Raw genomic sequence first — 26659 nt, 5'->3', positions numbered from 1 at the left:
ACATTTTTATGACTTTTTTTTTATGACTTTTCTTTTTTTACATTTTTTCAGACTTTTTTTTCAAACTTTTTTATTGGACATTTTTTTCAGACATTATCTCCAGATATTTTCAAACTTTTTTTTTTTTTTAGTTTTTTCAGACTTTATTTCTTCTGACATTTTTCTGACTTTTTTTTTTTTTTTCATTTGTCTGACTTTTTTTTTCCAGACTTTATTTTTTCCAACATTTTTCAGACTTTTTTTTTCAGACTTTTTTTTTGGACATTTTATTCAGACTTTATTTTTTCCAACATTTTTCAGACTTTTTTTTGGACATTTTATTCAGACTTTATTTTTTCCAACATTTTTCAGACTTTTTTTTTGGTACATTTTTTTCAAACTTTATTTCTTCCAACATTTTTCAGCCTTTTCTTCCAGCCTTTTTTTTTTACATTTTTTTTCAGACTATTTCTTCTGACATTTTTCTGACTTTTTTCATCAGACTTTTTTTTTTGGACTTTTCTTTCAGACTTTATTTCTTCCGACATTTTTCAGACTTTTTTTTCCAGACATTTTTTTCAGACATTATCTCCAGATTTTTTCAAACTTTTTTTTTTATTAGTTTTTTCAGACTTTATTTCTTCTGACATTTTTCTGACTTTTTCTTTTTTTCATTTGTCTGACTTTTCTTTCCAGATTTTTTTCAGACTTTTTTTTTTTTTTCATTTTTTCAGACTTTATTTCTTCCGACATTTTTTCAGACTTTTTTTAAAAACTTTTTTTTGGACATTTCTTTCAGACTTTATTTCTTCCAACATTTTTCTGACTTTTTTCATCAGACTTTTTTTTTTTGGACATTTCTTTCAGACTTTATTTCTTCCGACATTTTTCAGACTTTTTTTTCCAGACTTTTTTTTTTGTACAATTTTTTTCAAACTTTATTTCTTCCAACATTTTTCAGACTTTTTTTTTTTTACATTTTTTTTCAGACCTTTTTTTTCCGACATTTTTCAGACTTTTTTTTCCAGACTTTTTTCAGACTTTTTTTTTTTTTCTGCATTTTTTCAGACTTTATTTCTTCCAATATTTTTTCAAACTTTTTTTTCAAACTTTTTTTATTGGACATTTTTTTTCAAACTTTATTTCTTCGGACATTTTTATGATTTTTTTTCCAGACTTTTTTTTTTGTACAATTTTTTTTAAACTTTATTTCTTCCAACATTTTTCACACTTTTTTCATCAGACTTTTTTTTTGGACATTTTTTCCAGACCTTATTTTTTTCCAACATTTTTCAGACTTTTTTTTGGTACATTTTTTTTCAAACTTTATTTCTTCGGACATTTTTATGACTTTTTTTTTATGACTTTTTTTTTTTACATTTTTTTTCAGACTTTATTTTTCCGACTTTTTTTTTCCAGACTTTTTTTTTTTAAACTTTATTTCTTCTGACATTTTTCTGACTTTTTTTTTTTTACATTTTTCTGACTTTTCTTTCCAGACTTTTTTCAGAATTTTTTTTTTTTTTACATTTTTTCAGACTTTATTTCTTCTGACATTTTTTCAGACTTTTATTTCAAACTTTTTTTTTGGACATTTTTTTTCAAACTTTATTTCTTCGGACATTTTTCAGACTTTTTTTCCCCAACATTTTTCAGACTTTTTTTTCTTTTGGTACATTTTTTTTCAAACTTTATTTCTTCGGACATTTTTATGACTTTTCTTTCCAGACTTTTTTCAGACTTTTTTTTTTTTTACATTTTTTCAGACTTTATTTCTTCCAACATTTTTCTGACTTTTTTCATCAGACTTTATTTTTATGACTTTCTTTTTTTTACATTTTTTTTTCAGACTTTATTTCTTCTGACATTTTTATGACTTTTTTTTTATGACATTTTTTTTTTTACATTTTTTATGACTTTTTTTTCAAACTTTTTTATTGGACATTTTTTTCAGACTTTATTTCTTCCGACATTTTTCAGACTTTTTTTTCCAGACATTTTTTTCAGACATTATCTCCAGATATTTTCAAACTTTTTTTTTTTTTTTAGTTTTTTCAGACTTTATTTCTTCTGACATTTTTCTGACTTTTTTTTTTTTTTTCATTTGTCTGACTTTTTTTTCCAGACTTTATTTTTTCCAACATTTTTCAGACTTTTTTCATCAGACTTTTTTTTCAGACTTTTTTTTTGGACATTTTATTCAGACTTTATTTTTTCCAACATTTTTCAGACTTTTTTTTGGACATTTTATTCAGACTTTATTTTTTCCAACATTTTTCAGACTTTTTTTTTGGTACATTTTTTTCAAACTTTATTTCTTCCGACATTTTTCAGCCTTTTTTTCCAGCCTTTTTTTTTTTACATTTTTTTTCAGACTATTTCTTCTGACATTTTTCTGACTTTTTTCATCAGACTTTTTTTTTTGGACTTTTCTTTCAGACTTTATTTCTTCCGACATTTTTCAGACTTTTTTTTCCAGACATTTTTTTCAGACATTATCTCCAGATTTTTTCAAACTTTTTTTTTTTTTAGTTTTTTCAGACTTTATTTCTTCTGACATTTTTCTGACTTTTCTTTTTTTCATTTGTCTGACTTTTCTTTCCAGACTTTTTTCAGACTTTTTTTTTTTTTTAATTTTTTCAGACTTTATTTCTTCCGACATTTTTTCAGACTTTTTTTTAAAAACTTTTTTTTGGACATTTCTTTCAGACTTTATTTCTTCCAACATTTTTCTGACTTTTTTCATCAGACTTTTTTTTTTTGGACATTTCTTTCAGACTTTATTTCTTCCAACATTTTTCTGACTTTTTTCATCAGACTTTTTTTTTTTGGACATTTCTTTCAGACTTTATTTCTTCCAACATTTTTCAGACTTTTTTCATCAGACTTTTTTTTTTGGACTTTTCTTTCAGACTTTATTTCTTCCGACATTTTTCAGACTTTTTTTTCCAGACATTTTTTTCAGACATTATCTCCAGATTTTTTCAAAATTTTTTTTTTTTCAGTTTTTTCAGACTTTATTTCTTCTGACATTTTTCTGACTTTTTCTTTTTTTCATTTGTCTGACTTTTCTTTCCAGACTTTTTTCAGACTTTTTTTTTTTTTTTTCATTTTTTCAGACTTCATTTCTTCCGACATTTTTTCAGACTTTTTTTTAAAAACTTTTTTTTGAACATTTCTTTCAGACTTTATTTCTTCCAACATTTTTCTGACTTTTTTCATCAGACTTTTTTTTTTTGGACATTTCTTTCAGACTTTATTTCTTCCAACATTTTTCAGACTTTTTTCATCAGACTTTTTTTTTTGGACTTTTCTTTCAGACTTTATTTTTTCCGACATTTTTCAGACTTTTTTTTCCAGACATTTTTTTCAGACATTATCTCCAGATTTTTTCAAACTTTTTTTTTTTTTAGTTTTTTCGGACATTTTTCAAACTTTATTTCTTTGGACATTTTTCAGACTTTTTTTCCCAGACTTTTTTCAGACTTTTTTTCCATACTTTTTTTTGGTACCTTTTTCTTTATTTTTTACTTTTTTCCGACATTTTTCAGACTTTTTGTTCCCAACATTTTTCAGACTTTTTTCAGACTTTTTTTCCAGGTTTTTTTCAGACATTTTTCAGACTTTTCTTTTCAGACACTTTTCAGACTTTTTTTCCAGGGTTTTTTCTGACTTGTCTTTTCAGACTTTTTTAGACTTTTTTTCCCCAAGGACATTTTTTTCCCGACATTTGTCAGACTTTTTTTTTTTACTTTCCTACAGACATTTTTCAGACATTTTATGCAGTCATTTTTCGGAATTCTTTTTCATCAGACTTTTTTTTTTGGACACTTTTTTCAGACTTTATTTCTTCCGACATTTTTCAGACTTTTCTTTTCAGACATTTTTCAGTATTTTTTTCCAGACTTTTTTCAGATTTTTTTTTTTTACATTCCTTTCAGACTTTATTTCTTCCAACATTTTTCAGACTTTTTTTTCAAACTTTTTTTTTCAAACTTTATTTTTTCCGACATTTTTCAGACTTTATTTCTTCCGACATTTTTCTGACTTTTTTTCCGACATTTTTCCGACTTTTTTTCCCAAGGACATTTTTTTCCGACATTTTTCCGACTTTTTTTTCCCCGACATTTTTCCAACTTTTTTCCGACTTTTGTTTTTATTTTATTTTTTTACTTTCTTACAGACATTTTATTCAGTCATTTTTCAGAATTCTTTTTCATCAACTTTTTTTTTTTGGACACTTTTTTCAGACTTTATTTCTTCCGACATTTTTCAGACTTTTCTTTTCAGACATTTTTCAGTATTTTTTTCCAGACTTTTTTCAGATTTTTTTTTTTTACATTCCTTTCAGACTTTATTTCTTCCAACATTTTTCAGACTTTTTTTTCAAACTTTTTTTTTCAAACTTTATTTTTTCCGACATTTTTCAGACTTTATTTCTTCCGACATTTTTCTGACTTTTTTTCCGACATTTTTCCGACTTTTTTTCCCAAGGACATTTTTTTCCGACATTTTTCCGACTTTTTTTTCCCCGACATTTTTACGACTTTTTTCCGACTTTTGTTTTTATTTTATTTTTTTACTTTCTTACAGACATTTTATTCAGTCATTTTTCAGAATTCTTTTTCATCAACTTTTTTTTTTGGACACTTTTTTCAGACTTTATTTCTTCCGACATTTTTCAGAATTTTTTTTTCCTGACATTTTTCAGACTCTTTGTTCCCGACATTTTTCCGACTTTATTTCTTCCTACATTTTTCTGACTTTTCTTTTCAGACATTAAAAGTCGTTATATTACGAGAATAAAGTCATAACTTAATCTTGTCGGTTAACGGTTAATAATCGGTTAACGAGGGTCGGTTATCGGTTAAGACATTTTTTCAAAATGAGCATCCCTAGTCATAGAAAAATTTCATGAAGAAAGTCATAGTCTAGTATGTCGAAATATTTCATGAAAAATAAGTCAGAGTATAGTATGTTGAAATATTTCGCCAAAAAGTCATAGTATTGTATGTCGAAAAATTTCATGAAAAAAAAGTCAGTCTAGTATGTCGAAATATTTCATGAAAAAAAAGTCATAGTATAATATGTTGAAAAATGTCATTAAAAAAGTCAAAGTATATGTCAAAAAATTTCATTAAAAAAAAATAGTATAGTATGTCGAAAAATGTCACCAAAAAGTCATAGTATTGTAAAGGTCGAAAAATTGTGAAAAAAAGTCATAGTATAGTATGTTGAAAAATTTCATTAAACAAAGGTCATAGTATATAGTATGTTGAATAATTTCACCCCAAAACAGCCGTAGTATAGTATGTCGAAAAATGTCATTAAATTCATAGTAAAGTATGTTGAAAAATTTTATTAAAAAAAAATTAATAGTATAGTATGTCGAGAAATTTAATGAGAAAAAAAGTCATAGTAAAGTATGTCGAAAGATTTCATTAAAAAAGTCATAGTGTAGTATGTCGGAAAAAATAAAAATAACTTAGTATAACATATCGAAGAAAGTCATAGTATATTATTATACCAGAACCAGATTTTACACAATGACAACACAATTCTTAATAGAAAAATCTTCATTTATTTGTTGCGTTCATCTGGCATAATTTGGAATATGTTTGTAATCAAGTGAAAACCTGAGCAAGTAAGACTTTGCCTGACTTGTTATGTATCACACAAACAGTAAACCTGTAAAGGGGAACATTGCAGTTCTGCCTGGAAACATTCAGAAAATCCTTTATGAATAACCAGCCACACTGCTGCAGATAATTCTTAAACAACAATATTGCAATAGAAAGGATTTAACAATCAGATTTTAAAATGTTTGTAAAAATAAAACATGACATCCTATTTGAATTTAAAGCTCACTTTTCTAAAGTATTTGTAAGAGTAATATAAGTAACAGACTGCAGTGGTTGTACAAAAATTAACTTTCCAATGTCCCTTTACCTTCAGATATCACCACTGTTTTTTAATGTATACCATAACTTATTATCTGTACCCTGTTAGAAACCTTGTATATCCCATATTTTTAGGTGGTTGTGGTCCTTATGCTCTCTTCATGCCGCGTGCCATGAGGCATGCAAACACCGTCATCACCATCTTAGGTTTGACCTCCACCAGGTCCTCAGGCAGCGCGTATACTCGGGCGCCTATCTTCCTTGACATGGAGATGGCGTACCTGTTAAATCAATGGTGACAGAGAGCATGTAGTGATGAGAACGGTTTTGTTCTCCTTACCCCTGTCCCTCCTTAACCACCCCCCTTTCCCCTTCAAGAGATAAATAAAAAGGACAAAGTAGAGATAAATTATGTGAAGTAATTAATATAAAATGTGTCCATACTTTGCGTTGTTGAGTTTCTCCTCTTCAGTAAGGTCTTCTGCCTTTAGCAGGTCGTATCTGATCGATCCGGGCTGGATGGCATCAATCAGGTCCAGAACTGGCATACTGCTACTGATAGAACCGTCCTACACACACACAAATGCACATGCGATGAATCAACAAGCAACAATTGAACCAAAACTGCACAAAGCCAAGGTATAGTATGTCATTACGTATGTCAAAAAAGTCATAGTATAGCATGTCGAAAAAATAAAGTCATAGTATACTATATCGAAAAAGTCATAGTATAGCATGTCGAAAAAAATTAAAATCATAGTATGTCAAAAAAAAAATTAAAAAGTCATAATATACTATGTAGAAAAATATTTAAAAAAGTAATAGTATAGTATGTCAATAAATAAAAAAAAAAGACATATTGTAGTATGTCGAAAAAAATAATAAATCTTAGTATAGTACAGTATGTCGAAAAAATAAGTCATATTATAGTATATCGGAAAAACAATTCATAGTACAGTATATCAAAAAAATTAAGTCAGTACAGAATGTCGAGAAAAAAAAATGAAAAAAGACATATCGTATGTCAATTTTTTTTTTTAAAGTCATAGTATGTCAAAAAAATAAAGTCATAACATACTATGTAGAAAAAAATGCAGAAATAGTGATAGTATAGCATATCGAAAAAAATCAGTGTATGTCAAAAAAAATTAAAGTCATGGTATGTCGAAAAAAATTAAGTCATCATAGTAGGTCGAAAAATAAAAAAGTCATGGTATGTAATAATTAAAAAAATGTCATAATATAGTATGTTGAAAAAAAGTGATATTATAGTTTGTCGAAAAAATAAAAAAGTCTTATCGTATGTCGAAATTAGTTTTTTAAAAAGTCATAGTATGTAGAAAAATAAATGAAGTCATAGTATAGCATAGCATGTCAAAAAAATAAAAAAGTAATTCTTTAGTATGTTGAAAAAAATGAAAAAAGTCATAGTATTTTATGTCGAAAAAAAAACAAGTGATAGTATAGTACGTCGAAAAAATAAAGTCAGTACAGAATGTTGAAAAAAAATGAAAAAAGACATAGTATAGTATGTCAAAGAAAGTCATATCGTATGTCAAAAAAAGTAGAAAAAATTCATAGAATAGCATGCCGAAAACATTAAAAAAAAGTCAATATAGCATGTCAAATTTTTTTTTAAAAGTCATAGTATAGTATGTCGAAAAAAGAAAAAATTGTCATACTATAGTATGTCAAAAAATAATAAAAAATCTTTGTATAGTACAGTATGTCAAAAAGTCATAGTATAGTATGTAAAAAAAATAAGTCATATCTTATTTCGAAAAAATTAAATGTCATAGTATAGTATGTTGAAAAAAATTGAAAAAAGTCATAGTATATGTCATAGCATAGCATGTCGAAAACATTAAAAAAGATATAGTATAGTATGTCAAAAAAAATCTTTAAGAAGTCATATAGTGCGTCAAAAACGTATAGTCATACATACATTTAAATAAAATATCAAAATAAAAAAAAATTTAACTAGTGTGTTTCAATACCAATGTTTCTTTTTTCAGTTCAGTTTTTTTTTTTTTCTAAAGTCAACATTCTGGCACCAGAACATGTGAGCTGAAGAGTAGCTGTGTGTTTCACTTACCTTGAAGCCGGAGATTTTAGATTTTCCAGCGTCTGTGAGCGTGCCGTTGACCCAGGACACGATGGTGTCGTCTGTCACTTTCTGACCATCGCCCAGGTCCTCCAGGATGTTCAGGGTGTATCTGAGGGAACAGTCAGCATGAGGGGAGACCAGAACACCTGGTTTTTAAAAATAAAAGCTTCACCTGCCCAGGGCTGATCAAAATTTAAGATTTTTAAAGATCTTTTTATGGTCTTTTTTTGTTGCTGATGGAACTGAAATCAATGCTTGTTAAGGATTAGAAAGACTTGCAGATACTTTTAACTGCTGTGAATCCAACCTGACTTGAACTGTTGTCTCAGAGTATTCCTTTTTTGGTGGAGACTGATGCAGAGCTAACAAAGGTTGTAACTTGTGAATTACTCTTTACCTCTTTGACAGTTTAAAAGACAGAAGTGTTGTTACCTCCTCATGAGCTGCCAGAGCAGAGCGAGGGTGAGTTTTCGATTCCCTTCGTTCAGGTCCTGACCTGCGATGCCCACCAGAGAGAATTTGGCCTCCTTCTTTCCCAGCTCGACTGCGTAGTTACAGTTTTCTAGCTGGAACAGACAGAAGATTTATATTTTAGTTTAGTTAGTAGAATTGTATTTGTTAATTTTCACAAAGCTACACTGGTCTTACAGTGTTTCCCAAATCTAAACTACACTCTTATTCAAAGCACGTTTTGTGTGTGGGGAAAATCACACCGTATTTGGACTAGTTCATTTCCGAGTGTGCTGTCAAAAATCCTTCTCCCACAATGCAATAGAGGAGATAATGGAGCTATTCACAGCTGGACAAAAATAAAATAAATTGCAGGTGGAGACATATAGAAATAGAAATATCTCGGAAAACAAAAACAGTCAAACATATTGTATCCTTTCCTGTTGGTATAAAATAAGTAAAGTTTTGTTTTTTGAAATACTAACAGCTAAAACATGTCAATTAGTACGTTGTATATACTGTATAGAACTAGTATGGATGGGGGACACACTATCAGTCTTTGTGTTAAGTTATCTTAAGCAGCATGTTGGTTACTTATTGTTCATGTTGCCATCTATTTAGCATGGTGTATTTATTCTGTCATTTTTAATAATAATAAACTTTTATTTGTAAAGCACGTTTTTTAACAGTTTAAAAAAAAATATTTTGGTTTTGACTGAAATATCTCAACAAATGTTGGATGGATTGTGATGATATTTGACAATTTTTCTTCGCCAAAATTTAGCGCAAGTTCGGAGCGTTTTTTAACCTCCTTTGCGACAAGCTAGTATGACATGGTTGGTACCAATGGATTCCTTAGGTTTTCTGGTTTCATATGATACCTGTATCTTGTAGCTTTAAAACTGAGCCCACTACAACCTCCGAAAGATAGATTGCGTTAAAGAAATTAGTGGCGTTAAAACAAATTTGCGTTATGTGCTATTATTGTGTTAACTTTGACAGCCTTAGCATGTTAGCATATATTTGCTTTCTTGAGTGAAGCATCATTTTTTTTACCATAACAGACTTGAGCTTTGCTGTCGTACCTTCTTCATGTTGCTGCCCAGTTTAGAGTAGGGGGGCTTGTTGACTTTGTCCCAGTCCACTGGTACCTTGATCTTCTCGTACAACTGGAAGATCACCATGGCGTCATCAATATCTCTGTAACAAACACACACACATTACATTACATGACCTTTCCTGTAACACCACCATCAGGATAATTGAATTTGGCTCCAGCTGCTTCATGTTTTTAAAAGCAGGATGTGTCTATAACTACTATTGTAGTGGTCAGAGAACAAGAGTGAGTGTTCTTACGCGTAGAGGTGGTTGACACGAGGTTGGACCCCCAGCGAGTTCATCCAGTTCCTGAAGGTTCGCTCCTCCCTAGTTTCACCTGGAAAATAAAACATCAGTGCTCTAATTAAAAAACAAAAACAGGAAACACTAAAATACTGCACAGAGGTGTAATTTATAGCTGATATCTGTATCTCAAAAATATTTTGGATTTAGTCCTGAGGTTGTTTTCTACTGCCATTTATACTCAGAAATATATCTTCATAAGTTTAGCTGCCAACAAAATATGCAATATAACATGATATTTTAACCATGAACCTATTTTAATCAAATAATAAAACACTTTTTGGTTTTTTTAGGGAAGGTGGGGTTCAAAAACAAATGAAGCCTAAACTGAATCTAGATAAAAGTTGTGTAACTGTTAATGAAACAGAACAGGACGTAAGAAAACATCTTGCAATGGGTCATATTTCATGATTTTTCTTTAAAAATGGAGGTTGTGTATATGATGGGACGAGACCCAGATGGATGTAAAGTTGGTCTGAAGAGTTTAGGATATCAAAAAAAGGTAATAATAGATCATATTGCATAATTTAATAATAACTTTTTAGGTTTCAGGACAAATATTGCTGCAAAAATCAGTTCATATCAGTAAAATGTCTTTGGTGTGTTTGCTATTATAACTATTTTATACTTAATCGTCTTCGTGTTTGACAACTGTGCAAATAATGAAAGTAAGTATGACATGAATATAACAATATTGGAACACTTTTTAAAAGCAAAGAAACCTTTTACTTATATTTTAATTTAAATTATTATTGTTGTTGTTTGCATTTAGTAATTTTTTAATGTTAGACAATAATCTATGTGCTTTTGCTATTTTTCCTCCTCCTGGATGAGAACGCATTTGCGTCTTTGTTATTGGAAGTTATTTGAAAAAAATTAATAAAGATATTGCTGGAAAGAAAAATGTTTTTGTTTATATCCCAAACACTTACATAAATAAAGAGGTTTGCAGTAACAGAGGTCAGAGGAGAGAGAGGTTTCATCTACCTTCTCTGTGGATAAACTCACCTTCGATGGAGCTCCAGTCGATGTCCACGTTCTCGGGTTTTTTCAGAGCCGGGTACTTGTTGAACAGATTGGCAACAAAAGCTAAGTTCAATTTGGGGTTGCCGCGGATGACATCTGGCGGCATGACGAACTGTCGGCATCCCAACCGGTCGGCCTGATCCAGCATGCACTCGGCCCGATTCAGGTCCTCTTTCTCCTGCAGAGACGGACGAGGACGACGTCAACATTTTTTATGTCAGATTCAGATAAATAATGAATCACCAATCATTAGATAAATCGCTTAAATCACTTTAAATTCCAACACGTCTTATCTGTTTTATTGTTATTGTTTTTAGCCCATTATTGTTGGGTATTTTATTCCATTTCATTTTGGTATTCTTTTTATTTGCCTCATTGCCTCCTGAAATGTTTTAATCCTGGTTCAAAAGCACTTTGTAACTTTGTTCAGAAAAAGTGTTGTATAAATAAAGGTAATTATTATTATTTTATCATGACAGAGTTTCACAACAGTTTAACAACTACCAGCTACACCCAGACTATCACAGGGCTGACACAGTTTATTATTATTATTATTATTATATTATTAGATTGTTGGCCTAACCTTTTTTCTCTACCATTTTGTGACATTTTATACCAAAGAATTACAGGAAATAATAGAAAATAATCTGCATATTGATAATTAAAGAAAATAATTGTTAGTTGCGTAATTCATATTCATACACTTAGAGTTAGTCCCTCTAAATAAGAACTTTGACTAAAATGAAAACTAAATTTTCAGCTACATTTCCAACCATAAGGTGAGTATAACAATAACTGATAAGCTTTTACAACTGAAGCAATGAGATAATTAATTAGACTCATGAGGTTAAAGGAATAGTTCAACAACTATATTTCCCAAAATGTCAAACTCTCCCTAAAGCTGTTAAATTATAGCTATTAAATAAATGTTGTTTTATTCCTCCATGTGATGTCAGAGTCTCTCACCCTGAGTCCTGACATGTCGATGGCGATGGGGGGGATTCCGTCCTCGTCTCCTTTGGGTGCCACCTGGTTCAGGAGGTTGTAGTACGCCTTGGAGTCCTGAAACGTACACAAACAGTTTGGGAATGAAAACAACTGCAGACTGAAGTGATCTGGCTTTAAACAGAAGAAATAAATAACATATTTAATCTGTCTTTGTTTTCTCTTTGAAAGCAGATTTAATATACAGTAAATTAATAACTATGAATAAATAAAACATTATTCAGACACAAACCTCCACCTTATCAGCGACTACAGTACTGACTGGTTGCCATCTGATATTTAAGATTTTATTTATAATTTTGAGATTTATTCAGTTGTTGAATGTAGAGACAGACAGGAAACTGGAGAGAGAGTGAGGGAGATAACATAACAAGTCTCTTATTAAAGTAAAAAATCCACTGATTGATTAGTCTAAGCCTCATGTTTCTGTGTATATGTGTGTGATCACCTTGATGTCGGAGCTGAAGTTATTGATCTTGCTGCAGCCGGCCTCCTCCAGGTGATAGTTGGCCCAACGCAGCAGCAGTTCCTCGGGAGAAAGTTTCATCAGATCCTCCAGAGTTTCTCCATCACGCAGCAGAGCGATCAGAGCTGCACACATAGAACATTTAGAGCTTTAGAGGTGCTGGTAGGTGGATTTTGTTACCTTTAGACAGAGTCAGGCTAGCCGTTTCCCCCTGTTTCTAACTGTACAGACATGAGAGTGTATCAATCTGAACATCTAACTATCAGCAATAAAGCAAATAAGCGTATTTCACAAAATGTCGAACTACTCCTTTAAACTCTCTGGTCATTTTTGAGACTATAATTAGTGTTGCTGTTGTATTAGACTGCGTTAAACTCAGTGGTGTTCTCAATAATCTGTCTGATCTATGTGAGTAGGGATAGACAAAATATTAGAAACACCTTTGATTTTAAACACAGTTGAGTCAACATGAACACACACACACACCTTCGTTCCTGCTAAGCTCGATGTCGGCGAACAGCCCGATCTTGATGACCTGCCACAGCAGTCCCAAGACCAGATGCTGCCTGCCCTCCTTCAGGTCCTCAGCTCCGATGTTGACCACGTGGCAGCCGATGGCCGAAGACGAGTTCAGAGCCAGGTTCAGGTTCTCCTGTTGGGCAGAACGACACGACGCAGGATGTAAACACACTCGCAGAGCAGAGCAGGTAACGTACACAGTGTGACCGAACTGAATCGGACACTTCCTGTCTCACCTGGATGGTGAAAGGTGAGAGCTTCTTCTTGTTGATGGTTCTCTCGTCGATGGTGTCCGGGACAGACAGGTTGATCATCTTACTAACAAGTGAGAACATTTCAACAGTTATGACACATTTACAGAATGAAGCACAACCTATAACATACTTTAAAGGAACAGTTTGACATTTTGAGAATTGCACGTCTTTGCTTTTTTGCCGAAAGTTAGATGTAGAGATTCTAATGTCTGCACAGTAAACACGAAGCTACAGTCAGCAGCTGGTTAGCTTAGCTTAGCACAAAGACTGGAAACAGGTGGGTTTCCAGTCTTTGTGCTAAGCTTAGCTAACTAGCTGCTGACTGTAGCTTCATATAGACATGAGTGGTATCAATCTGAACATCTACAGTGAAAACTCTTTAAGAAATCAAGACAGTATATTTTTAAAGCAGAACGTACCAGAGAACGATCCCATCCCCCATAGCGGTGAACAGGTCGTCGTTGTTGGCATCCATCGGCAGAACATGTTTACAGTCTGCATCCTTCTCCAGAGCTTTATTGATCCAGTTCACAAAGGCCACTTTCTCCTCCTCTGCAGGTAGAAGAAATCCCACATCAGGTCACAGAGAGCAGCCGGATCTAAAATCAACTGTTCTCCACCTTTTCTGATTTCAACCTCTTACTGATACTGGTGTAAATATATGTGTGTGTGGGTGTCACTGATCACAGACCTGAGTATGAGTGCTGAGTGCCGGACTGCTCTGAGGTTCCTGCCACGTTACAGATTCCCTCCTTCTTATTGATGGCCTTCCTGAAGGTCTTTGCCACGTCGCTGTTCTTCAGCCCGTGGACAATCTGAAGGTCAACACACAAGTATAAAGGATGATCATCTATTCATGCCAAAGACAGTTTAGAAAAGGGAAGAGGTTCAACTCTTTGACAGCAGAGGGTACAAAAAGTCAGTGCAAAATAATATTTAATAAACTGGAGGTGTGCACAAAGTGTATTACCATTACTAGGAGATATTCTGTCTTTGCTTTAGATAAAAAGACATATCAAATATATTAAATTTGGTATCATCTCTACAGCAGACATTTGTATTTACAGTCTTTCTAAATTATGATTGTAATAATAAAACTCAAATCTACTAGTTTGAATTTGATAGTTTGACAGTAAGAACGTTTTTTTTATTTGGAGGAAACCACCTTCAAACCTGTATATTAGTCGGTGTGACCTTTGACCCCTGGACTCACCTCAGTAAACTCATCAAAGGTGAGCTGGCTGCTGGACTTTGTCAGCTCCTGGACGATCTCTCGGACCTTGTAGCCCGGCATCGGCAGGTTAGCAGCCTTGAAAAGCTGGTTGAGCTCATCCTTGCTGATGAATCCGTTGTTGTCCACATCTGGAGAAGGATGGAAAGGTCAGAGGTCAAACTCGGGAAAGCATAACTTTAATACCATTTTCATGCATCACTCAAAAGGATTTCCTTCTAGTTAGATTTTCTAGATGTATAAAAATTGTTTTAAATAGTTGTTTAGAATACTTCTTGTAAGTTTAATCTTTATTACTCAGATCAATCTATAAAGAGGACAGACTGGTTTTGATGTATTAATGCTAAAAGGAGGAAATGTAACATCTTAAAATGGCACAACGTTACAGCTGAAGAGTTTAAGATAAGAACTTTATTTATCTTGAGGGAAATTGTTGTGTAGCAGTTGTAGTGCAAAGTAGGAAGGAGTGCAAATATATACAGTAATATACAAATAAAACAAAATATAAACAATGAAGATTATTAATAAGGTGCAAAAACCAAATGTACAAAATGCCAGCGTAATGGTAAGTGTCATAAAAATAAAACTGGTTAACGGTGAGGTGCACATCCAAAGTATCCAAAGTTTAGCATGTTTTGATGTTTCTGATGCACCAGTTCCTTTCTGGTTCTTCCTGAATCAAAACCACAAGAGGAAATGGCAATAACCACCGTCGGTTCACTTACCAATCTTGGCGAAAGCTTCTCTAAGATCCTCCACCTCCTCCGGAGTGATCGGCGTTGGGGTAGTCATGTTGGGAACCTGAAACTGACACAGAACAAAACAAAACCTTAAATTTAAAGTCAGAATTTGGCAGGACTGAGCGGCTTGATATACATGTGCAGCGGTGCAGAAAAAGGAGGAACTCTGTATCTCCTGATGTTGTGATGAAAACTGCTCACAGTTCTCACTTCTGTCAGCCTCCAACTTCCTGCTTCTGCTGCATTTCCTGCCTGACAGAGAAGTGTTTCTTTGTTTGTTTCTACTGTTTGTAATAAGATCTGCTGGTCCCACGGCTAATATGTACTGACTAGAGGTGGACTGTGGTGGCATAAGAACTCAAACTCTTTACTATGCCACAGATTTATCATCACACTCCTGTAACACTGTCAGACGACGGACAATCTTTAAAAAAAGGATCAAAATCGATGAGCAAAACAAGAGATATCTTTTTTATTCCATATATCATTCTTCATCGTCAAAACCTGGCGCCAAAATTACCTTTCTCAGACAGGTGTGTGGTAGATTTTGGTGCGTTGTGCTAGTAGTGGCTAATTTAGCCTCTAGCCTGCGGCAGAGATGAGCAGCGGCTACAGAGGTCTGGTAAACTCACTTATTTCTACACACCTGCAGATTTTTTTTCATTTTCCAATGTAGTCTTCAGACCCAACCGACACTGATGCAAGCGACATCACTTGAGGACATTTATCAGACTTAACACAGCTCCCTCTGGTGACACTAAATGCTTTATACTACTTTTAACACATATGTAGAACTCCCTGACACCTATAGATATAACATCCTCTGGATTACAGATTAAACAAACAAGATATATTGTGTTAATCAGTGAGCTTTGGAGGTTCCAGTACTGGTAGGTGGATTGGTTTTACCTTTTCCAGTCTTTATGTTCAGCTAAGCTAACCGGCTGCTGGCTCCAGCTTCATATGTGGTATCAATCTTTTCATCCAACTCTTTAACACTTTAATTTAACTGCAGCTATGGTTCTGTTACTGTTAACGTCAACGTTTTGTGTGTCAAGAAAGGAAAAACCTGCAGATGAGGAAGAGTGAAGCGAATCAGAGAAGTGGGTGATCACATGACACACATTTTATTTCAATCTGTGGTGATTCACACAGAGAAGTGTGTGTATGCGGATCCTTTTTTGGCGTTGGGAGATAAATGTGAACATGGAGGAAGATGTTAAGAAAGAGTGTTACACTGAAAAGGACGCTTTAAACCACAAAGAAGAAGACTGACTTCAACCTTTATAAGACGAGTGATTCAACTTCCTGCTCTGTTCGAAGAAAAGCAACCTGATGGTGACATACGATGAGAGGAAACATGACTGTAAACAGAGGCTGAAATAAGCTGTGATGATGTGTTAGATGGTATTACGATATAAGGAGAGGTCTGTCCTGCTCATTCAAATGGGGGCAAAATATTTTATGTCCATATGAGGAAACCCTGTCTCTTAGAAATTACACTTTTACTACCTACATTTTTATCAAAATAAACATTTAAACAAAACTAAAATCTTTCCCTAACCTTAGCTTATGTTCTTTTGTTGCTTAAACCTACAAAAACTACATGCAGGACTCAGGATGTGAATCCTGGTCTCTCTCTGCTGTATCAATAATTAATCATTTCTTGCAAAACGTGTTTGTAAAACAAATTAGTAGATAAGTAGATAATTAAACCTGAATCACAAATGTAATCGACCTGATCAGACTCAAACAGCATGACGCTATTCCAACTAACAAGAAGTCACAGTGGAAAATAACAGCAGTACGCATCATTTTTATTTTTGAGATGTCTAGGTACCTTCAGATCTGTGAGCCAATGAGAAGAGAGTGAATTTCTCAGACGTAAGATGTGTTACTTCCTTTTGTGCCACAAAAAGTATAAAAAACGGCTGTTCATTTTTACTGATAATTAAACTAATTTTGTTCCAAAATGAGATGCTAACAGAGTGAAATGTTCAGGTGTTATTCGGCAGACATAACTTTATATTCAGTCTGTTATAAAGACATTTGTAACTAACATTTTAACATGAGCAAAGTGTGGAAAAAAACAGTAGTTTCAAACACATCTTTTATGTTTCCATACCGTAATTTTTTGTTGGCCAACATATGTGCAGCTACGATAAGATAATATCGGGCCTTATAGACCTGGCCCATTTATCTGTCAGACTGTTATCAAATCTGTATTTTGGAGGGGACAAGGACTAATGTAATGCATATAATAGCCTTAATATGAAGGATTTGATTCAGTATTTATACTATAAGCACCTCAATACCACAACACTGCTGCTAACAGTCTGGGTGCTCCTCTGTAACTGACCAGAGTAACAACAACCTGTAACTTCAGTTCCTGCTGTCACAGTAACTAATTCAAGAGAATTAATTATTAATTCAATGTGCATAATTAAAAAACAAAACTAAAACTTCTGACCTGACACACTCCATCAACATGATCTAAAATTGGAAAAAAGCTAAATCAACAAGCAAAAAGAAAAAAAATGTCCAAAGTAAACAGATCACTGGTCCACTGCACAGAGCACAGTGAACACCTTCCACTGACTTATGCACCAAACACGTAGCATTTTTAGCTCTTACTTTGATACTTTAGTATTTCATTTTATATGCATATTTATTTTTACATTTGTTGTGTTATTTTTCCTTGTTGATTTATTGAGATGCTCTGCTATATATACACTTTTTAATTACCCCCCTGTTGGGGATAATTAAAGTGAATTAATTGAATGTTAAATTTAATTTAATTAAATTATGGCTGCAACTAATGATTATTTTCAATATCAGTTAGTCTCAAGATTATTTTCTCATCAATTGATTATTTGTTTGGTCTATAAAATGTCAGATTACAGTGAAAAGAGCATTATAATTTCATGAAGTCTTTAAAGTGCTTGTTTTGTCCGAAACCGAAGGATTTTATCACATAGAACGGCAAGTCATCACAACTGAGAAACTGAAACCAGATAATTTTTGGTACTTTTGCTTGAAAAAAAAGGACTGAAATAATCAATCTATTATCAATAGTTGTTCATTATTTTTCTGTCAATCGACAAATTGTTGCCGCTCTAAATCTTACTGAACTGAATTGAGTGACTGGAGCTGACATGCTGACGTTAGCTAACCACAACAGTTATGGCTGCATCTGGCTCCAACACATTTCTGTTGCATCTCGTCAGTTTGCTCGAGTTGCAGCAAAGTGTGAAACCTTGCAGCAGATTACAGACGGAGGAGTCGTTTCATCAGAAGTATGAACTGTTTCCTGTTTGCCTTCAGCTCAGCCTTCAGATCAAATCAAGTTGAAGGTTCTTGATCAAATATAACTGATTTCGGACTTCTTACATGAAATGTTATGCATCAGACTGAAAGATCAAACCACAGCAGCCGAGAAGTGTTCTTATGTGTTGAAATTACTTCCTTCAAAATCTCCCGGAAATCAGTCAGATTGAGATATTTATCTATTTAGCATTTCTTTAGTGCATAAAGATAATAGACACTTTATCTAAATCTTGCATGTGCCTCAGAATGTGTAAAAACACCCTGAAAATGTTTATATTAATGTAAAAATAAATATGGATATTAAAATGCACTTTCCCTCCCCTCCAAGCTAAAGTCCAAGTGAAGTCAGAGTGTGTAAAAACATCCCTTTTCTTATTAATACCATATAAACATGAATTGAGAATCTTTAAGGGGTAAAACAACTGAAGTTTATCTTTATCTGATCACAAGTGAGCCCTGAATGTTACTTCTGCTCTTACATTCATTATTAGGACTTTTAAAGGCTCAATTTAAGCTTTAAAGTAAGGGAGGACATGTGTGCATAGATTTAGAGATGACTAAATCCCTTTTTTAAAGATGTTTTAAGGGACATTTGAGGTGTAAATGTAGTGAAACGTGGCTGAAGTGAGTAATACAGCAGCTCTGTCGGTCTGTCCTGCAGAAGCAGAAATGAAACTCAGGAGCTGAAATTAACATCTGAACAGTTTTAAACGTTCACTCCTCATCAGCTCCGTTTGAGCTGATTGGAGTTAAATGACTCAGTCTGACATTTAAAGATGCAAAACTGCACCTACTCTGCACGTCTACTTCACTGTTTCTGTCCATGGCAACAAGCTTCAACTTCTTTTTGTGGTTCTTTTCAGCAATTTGTATTATTTAATTGTCTTAATTATTATTATTTCTACTGTTTTCATTGACTATTTTAGGTTCTATTTGCATGTAGTTTTTCTTTCCCTTTTGGCTGAATTGTTCCTGATCGTCGTCTTAGTTTCCATGAATTTTAAGGATGGTTGTGCACTTAACTGTAGCTGTATGGTTGTAATTATTAGCTGTCATCTGTTTGTTCTCGTTTGGCACACTTTATGTTTATATCATATGAGGTAATTTGAACATTTATTGATAATTTTCTGTTATATATTAGGGTTTTTTTGTAATTAGGGGGAACCTTGGCTGCATGCCCATCCCCGTGTTTCCTATCTATCTCTACTACGACTGTCAAATAAAGGCAAAATGCCAATAAAATGTTAAAAAATAATAATAAAATCAATTTAATTAATTATTAATTAAGTTTTAATAACTGATTAGCTTATTTGTTCTATCTAACTTTAATTTATTTTCTTTGGGACCTTACTTTCATGATTGTATTGTTGTTTTTATATAGACATTTTTTTAAGTGTTGACCCCGGAGAGAAGGGGATCCAATAAAATAAATGAATCTTCTCTAACGATTCACAGGGCTCAGATCTTTGTGTGCAGCAGCTCAACGGGTAAAACAAGGAACTATCACTGTGATGGTTAGTGGTTTGATTCACTGTGGAGCCACCTAGTCCTGAAACAATTAATCCACTATAACTGATCAGTCAACTGACTCAATTAACTGCCAACAGTTTTGACAATTGATCAACTGTTTCACAAATTAAGCAAAAACTCCAAACAGTTGTTATCTACAGCCTCTCAAATGTGAGAATTTGGCTGCTTTCAATGTTTTTTTTATCATTGTAAACTGAAAACTTTTTGATGGACATTTCTTAAATTTTTGGGGTATTTTAAATGATAAACAACAGATCAATTAATCTTAAAAGCAACAAGATCAATCAATAACTAAAATAATTGTTAGTTGCAGAGCCACCCAGGTTTTACTGGGAACCAACCACATCTAATATAAACAAAAATGTTGTGGTTTAACAAGAATAAACTCTGAGCACAATCACTAAAACCATGGATGTTTATTTATGGAAATAAACTGTCACAACCATAAAAACACAACTTAATTTCATGCAAATTCTCTCCCACATTGAAATACTGTGGAACAGAAGACAGACAATGATTTGAACATGGTAAGATATAACTGTGAGTGCAGTAATCAATGATTATGTATCAATCAGATCAACAAAATGGATTTAATGACTCTAATTCAAGTCATGTGACTCAAGTCACCTCTGCAATAGCACAATTTTAAAATCTTCCATTACATGCAAAAATTTAGGATTCGCTGTACTTCAGTAAATATACACAAATTCTATTACCAAAAAAGTACATAAAGAAATATTTTATATAATTACATTTAATATTATATATAGTAGTGGGTAGTTTATTTATAATAACGCATCACATTTTCATATGTTTAAATCTGTGTAGTAACTAAAGCTGTCTGATAAATGTGGAGTACAAATAATATTTCTTTATCTGATATGTTTTGGACTAGAAGTATAAAGCAGTACTCAAGTAAATGTACTTAGTTACTTTCAACCACTGAACTACCCTAGCTTCTGTCTGTGAGAGTATATTTGCATGTGCTGAAACTCATCAGCATGCCTCACACGTGCCTGAGTTTCATTAACTAGCAAAATCACTATCACAACATGTGGCTTTCTTTAACAATATAAAGTATAAAAAACTGATGAAACTCACAGTCTGAGCTGATGTCGGAGTTTCTGGAGGGATTATTTTTTTTTTTCAGTTGAAGTGAAGCTAACCGCAACTTCCTTTTCAGCTCGCTGCAGTGGTTTAACTTCTTCTTCCTCTCCCCCTGAAGGCCTCATTCTGCCTCTAACTGCTCATATCTATTTAGTTGTACACGTTAGAAATTATAATTTTATTTTTTTTTATCAAATGTGCACACGTGAGCGATGCAGGTTGATAATAGGTTGCAAGTTTTTAGTTGTTGCTTTGTGTTAGTTGATGGAGTGGGACAATTTGTGAGCACAGACTTGGCCTGTAGTAAAGAACGAATCAGGGTTTGGATAATGAAAATGCAGATATAATGCAACAACATATTGATTACAAAAACACTATGTTCTTCTATTGTTCTTTTCTGCCCTCCCTCTTTTACACAAACATACAGAATAAAAAAAAAAACCTCTAAAGAGTCTCAGCCGTCAAAAAACACCTGTGAACCAGAAGCCACCTGATTTCATTCATTAGTTACCTGAGAGGTGAGGCGAGGAGGCTGGTGATCTCTGGGCGTGGAGGATTATCAGTCTCTCTCTTCCTCAGTTGGTCCGTCTGGCTGCTGTGCTGCTCACTGCGTGACAGGCAGCGCACTGACTCGCCACCAAAAGCAGGGCGACAACACATCTATTCAAATCTACGAGGAAGGAAGTGACATGCAACATTTCAGAAACAGGAATGAAAGACGTTTTGTCTTTATATGGCAATGCACGCTGGCTGCAAGTCAAGGTGACCCCCATGCTAGATTTGAAGGGATGTTAGAGACGTGTTTTAAAGGTTTGTGGCGGCCGTCAGGACTGTCGGGGGGTGGTTTAGATGTTACAGGACAGAGGGCTTCATTTAAAATGCTGTCACATCCAGAACAAGGTGGTGATGGAGACCACATTCATAAATCTGATCAACAGGTTGTGCCAATTATTTTAATGGACAAAATGTTTATTTATTTAATTTCTATCGGAATACAATACTGGTAAGTGAAGGAGCTGGTCCATCCTGTAGCCTTTAAAATCAAGCAGCCAGAGAGACAGGTGTTTAGAGGGAGAGACAGGTAGATAAAGAAGCTATAGAGACAGGCAGGTAGACAGACAGACAGACAGGTAGTTTGAGAAAAGGAGGTTAATAGAGAGGCAGACAGGTAGTTAGTTATAAGGAAATACTGGTAAGAAAACAAGTATGCAGACAGGTAGTTAAGAGACAGACAGGTGAAGACAGGAATACAGGGACAGGTAGACAGGTGTTTATAGAGAGAGACAGGTAGATAAAGAAGCTACAGAGACAGGCAGGTAGCCAGACAGACAGACAAGTGGTTTGAGAAAAGGAGGTAAATAGAGAGACAGACAGGTGGTTAGTATAAGAAAATATTGGTAAGAAAACAAGTAAGCAGACAGGTAGTTAAGAGACAGACAGGTGAAGACATGAATACAGGTGTTTAGAGAGACAGACAGGTAAATAAAGAAGCTATGGAGACAGGCAGGTAGCCAGAAAGACAGACAGGTAGTTTGAGAAAAGGAGGTAAATAGAGACAGATAAAGAAGCTATGGAGACAGGCAGGTAGCCAGAAAGACAGACAAGTAGTTTGAGAAAAGGAGGTAAATAGAGAGACAGACAGGTAGTTAGTTATAAGGAAATATTGGTAAGAAAACAAGTAAGCAGACAGGTAGTCAAGAGACAGACAGGTGAAGACAGGTAGACAGGTGTTTATCTGCCTGTCTGGCAGATAAAGAAGCTATAGAGGCAGGCAGGTAGTTAAGAGACAGACAGGTAGTTTGAGAAAAGGAGGTAAATAGAGAGACAGACAGGCAGTTAAGGGACAGACAGGACAATAACCAATGAGACAGGTAGACAGACAAGTGGTGTCCACATACTTTTGGCAACATACCTGTGAGTTAATTCTGGAGATGTTATAATTAAGTTACATATAAATCCCTCAATACTTTCTCATTCAACTAGCTACCTTTGCTACATACCAGGTAGCAGCTAGCTAACTTCATTACACCTTACCTGGTACAACTTCCAGTTAGTAGGTCTTTATGTGCCAAATAAACAAATAAATCTACTCTCGTGATGCCCTTCATTATCCAGGTAAACTATCCGTTCACACAGCTCCATGTTTCACTGTTTGTTTATTAGTTTATCGGGCTCTGGCGCACCGCAGCACAAGCAGTAGCTAGCTTCAACTAGTTGTTTCCATGGAGATTGATTCAACGCACCTGCGGGGTTTTTTTAGCCAATCAGGAGCAGGGGGCGGGGTTTGGGAAAAGACGTGAGCTGATTGGTTGGATTTATATCCGTCACACAGGAGTTGATTGTTGCTATGACCGTTGCTAAGGAGTCTGATAAGTAAAAGTCTCTGCAGTAAGATGTTATATTATTGTCTTTTTAAATTAAAGCTAAAGCTAAATAAAAGTCCTACAATCCAAACCTTTTTTGAGTAAAAGTACAAAAGTATTAGCATCAGAATATAGGCTAAAGAACCAAAAGTAAAAGTAGCCTACTCATAATGCAGAATGGCCGGAATGTATATTTTTATATTTTACATATTGTATTATGCTGCAGCTGGTAAAGGTGGAGCTCATTTTAAAGGGACTGTTTGTAACTTCTTACATGTATAAATCAATCCGGGTCGGTCGCATATGCACACACTTGCTGTTCAGACTCAGACTCCAACACAAACTACACGGAAGCACCAAAACCGCAAAGTTATATCTAGTGAAGCCCGTCTGTTAAACAGTGTTGGCCGCGGTCGGAGGACGCGGGGGAGACCATAGCTTTGGTCTCCAGGGCCGGAGTCTCTGCTGTAATCTGCTCCTCTGCTCCTCTGCTTGCCTTCACTCACACGCCGCGCTCGTCCTCGCTCGCTCAGCTCGCTCCACCTCACGTGCATGCGCGCACACTACACACTGCACGAGAGTTAGTTTAGCTCTGAGGATATCTAGTGAATGTACAGTGGACGTTTGTGCAGAAATAAATGCTGCAGCTCCTCCAGACCAACAGAGGTTTCCATGTATTGTGAAGTGACGGGGCTCCGCAGAGAGAAACGTTATCGTCTCCGACCGGGAGCTGGTGTCTTCCCTGTTCCCTCCGACCTCGGTCAGGAGGCTGAAGCAGGAAAAGCCAACGCTGGGATCAGCATTGATTCATGGAGAGACCTTTGTCTGGTCAGCTAACATTACTGCCGAGCAGGTGAAATATAGAGTGATATTGTGGTTTTAGCTGACGTGTGTCGCCTCACTGTTTTGAGCGATGCTCGTTCATGTCTATTTAGAGCGAGCAAGCGCGAGCCCGACGCTGACTTTCGTTGACTTAACGGCCACAGGTGTCGCTGTTAACAAGCAATTCTGATTCTTACAAACAGTCCCTTTAACTATTTTAAATACTGCTGGGTATTTTACAGTGATCTATAATACACAATACCATAATACATCATAATTTATTAGTTAATTATATGTTGTGTTAATAATAATAATGTTAATAATGTGACTCTGCAAAGTAACTAAAGTTGACAAAGTACAATTCAATAACTGTTCAAGTCCCAAAGATGTAAAACTCTTTCACAAAAAGAAAAAAAAAACATTTCCTCTCCTATTAATTATCTCACAACCCTTCAGATTTACCTGTACAATAACCTGTGTTCCTAATAAATCATATAAGAATAACGACCTGCTGTACTGTCACATCCTGTTTTCTGCTGCTTAGAAACACAAAATGACCTACATGCTGTTGAAATTCAGCGGAATCAGACACCTTCACACCATGTCCTCTGACCACATCTGGCTTCTTCGGAGGCCCCTGCCCCCCAAAAGGTTTCCTCTCATCGTAAAAACCCCTGCTGATACCAGACCTTCAGGTAAACTAATTTCCGATTATTGCAGATTTCCCACAAATATATATATCTCTCTAAAATTTGAAGGTGCAGGTGGATTTTGTTCATTTTGGACATAGCCAGGCTAGCTATTTCCCCCTGTTTCCAGTTTTTATCTTAAGCTAACCATACCATCTGCTGCTTGTAGCTTCATATTTACTGTACAGACATGAGAGTGATATCAATCTGGATAACTAACTCTCTGCAAGTAAGCAAATATTTCCCAAAATATTGATCTATTCTATTAAACTAAATTAAAATGCAGCAGCTGAATCTGAAAATGTGCTGTCTCAAGTTCAGTCCATAACTCAGTAGGTAGTGAATCATGATGCAGTCAGGCATTGACACTGACACAGTGATGAATCAGTGACCTACAACATAAATACAAGGTTAGCACATGATGAGGATGTCATATCAGCAACACGAGAGAAGGAAAGTCATGAACTGTGTTGTAATCATTTTATAAAATGTCTGTTGGAAGTTTAGAAAAGAGGAAGTGAAGTTACAGTCAGTGTCCCAACTCAGCTGGATGACTGAGGTTTAGACCCTGTTCCTCCTCTATCACTGTCTGTATTTTCAAATACTGCAGATGGGTCTTTAAAGTGAAGTATATTAATGCAGGTATCAATGAACTTACCTCCACTTTTTACCAAAGCAATGTAGTCTGTAAACCACCACGCCTGCGCCCCAAGAACCCCCTGCTGACACTCCTTCGATCAGGTAAAACTGAATGTTGTCACATCTTAAACTGAAGAATAACAAAATGTAACTTTAATAATAACTCTAACCTGTATTTTGGCAGATACAAGGTTCCTCGCTCCACCACCCACTTTCTGCCTCAGCGACTTCCTTCACAGCCATAATGGTGCACATCACAACTCCCAGTCACCGTCAGTCTGCCAACACCAACCAGAGCCAATGGACTGATATCTGCAGCCAGGACATGACTTTTAGAGGAGGTGGATATTTTGTTTATCTACAGGAATAACTTGTGTTGTAATGTTAACTTTATTCAAAGTAAGCTTTTGCAGAAGTGTGAAGAAAAATGGTTTGAAAATATCTTGACATTTGTGCAAATCAAACAAAGGTTTGGCCCTGAATCATATGTTACATTTTGTTTATCTGGAAGCCAAAGATCTTAGTTAGTCATATATTTTCTTAGTTACACATACTATGAATTATACAAGTAAACTATATATTCTTATTTGTTTATCTTTTTGTTTAATTACATATACACCAAAATATATGCGTTTGAGGTCGAACAGAAGTAGAGGGATTGAACAAACAATGCAACTGTCGGGTGGAAAGATGGATAAATATTTTTGTTTGGATTTATTTACTATTATTATTTTTGTGCCATTGTAAATAACATTACTAAAATATCACATACATACAAAGGAATAAACTGCCTCCAAGACTAAAATTACATTACCTTAATTAGAAAAAAAAATGCTGAAAACATACAGTATGTTGATTAAAATTTTTTAGATATTTCTTGTTTGATTTTAACACATTGTAGTAAATTAATAATCAAAAGCATGCTTATATGAGGGGTTTAGGTTGAATATTGAATATCATAGCACATATTATGGATTATATAAGTAAATTATGTGTTGTAATTTTTTTATTCCATTTACAAATAATATATGCGGTTGAGGTCAGACAGCAACATACAATGTAAATAATAATAATAATAATAATAATAATAATAATAAATGAAAA

At 34.2% G+C, this 26659-nt stretch overlaps 1 protein-coding gene across 2 annotated transcripts; it reads right to left on the bottom strand.

The window, feature by feature from the left end:
• Positions 1 to 5540: 5540 nt before the first annotated feature.
• Positions 5541 to 23227, bottom strand: lcp1 (lymphocyte cytosolic protein 1 (L-plastin)). 2 transcript variants are annotated; one of them, XM_037789509.1, is made up of 17 exons: positions 23077 to 23227; positions 21554 to 21712; positions 15064 to 15145; positions 14321 to 14469; positions 13799 to 13922; positions 13527 to 13659; positions 13090 to 13171; positions 12821 to 12986; positions 12317 to 12459; positions 11830 to 11925; positions 10846 to 11041; positions 9793 to 9871; positions 9522 to 9636; positions 8419 to 8552; positions 7975 to 8095; positions 6324 to 6448; positions 5541 to 6160 (listed from the first exon to the last, which is right to left on the bottom strand). In XM_037789509.1, the coding sequence occupies exons 3-17, from the start codon at positions 15128 to 15130 to the stop codon at positions 6028 to 6030; spliced, it is 1863 nt and encodes a 620-aa protein (XP_037645437.1). In that variant the 5' UTR covers positions 15131 to 15145; positions 21554 to 21712; positions 23077 to 23227; the 3' UTR covers positions 5541 to 6027. The 2 variants fall into 2 exon arrangements, with proteins under 2 accessions (XP_037645437.1, XP_037645438.1); XM_037789510.1 differs by having other exon boundaries at positions 15064 to 15139.
• Between the last annotated feature and the right edge of the window lie 3432 nt (positions 23228 to 26659).

The sequence above is a fragment of the Sebastes umbrosus genome, chromosome 13 (assembly GCF_015220745.1).
Source record: "Sebastes umbrosus isolate fSebUmb1 chromosome 13, fSebUmb1.pri, whole genome shotgun sequence".
Lineage (NCBI taxonomy): Eukaryota > Metazoa > Chordata > Actinopteri > Perciformes > Sebastidae > Sebastes > Sebastes umbrosus.
The sequence above is the reverse complement of the archived record's forward strand: the minus strand, read 5'-3'. Positions and strand labels throughout refer to the sequence as shown.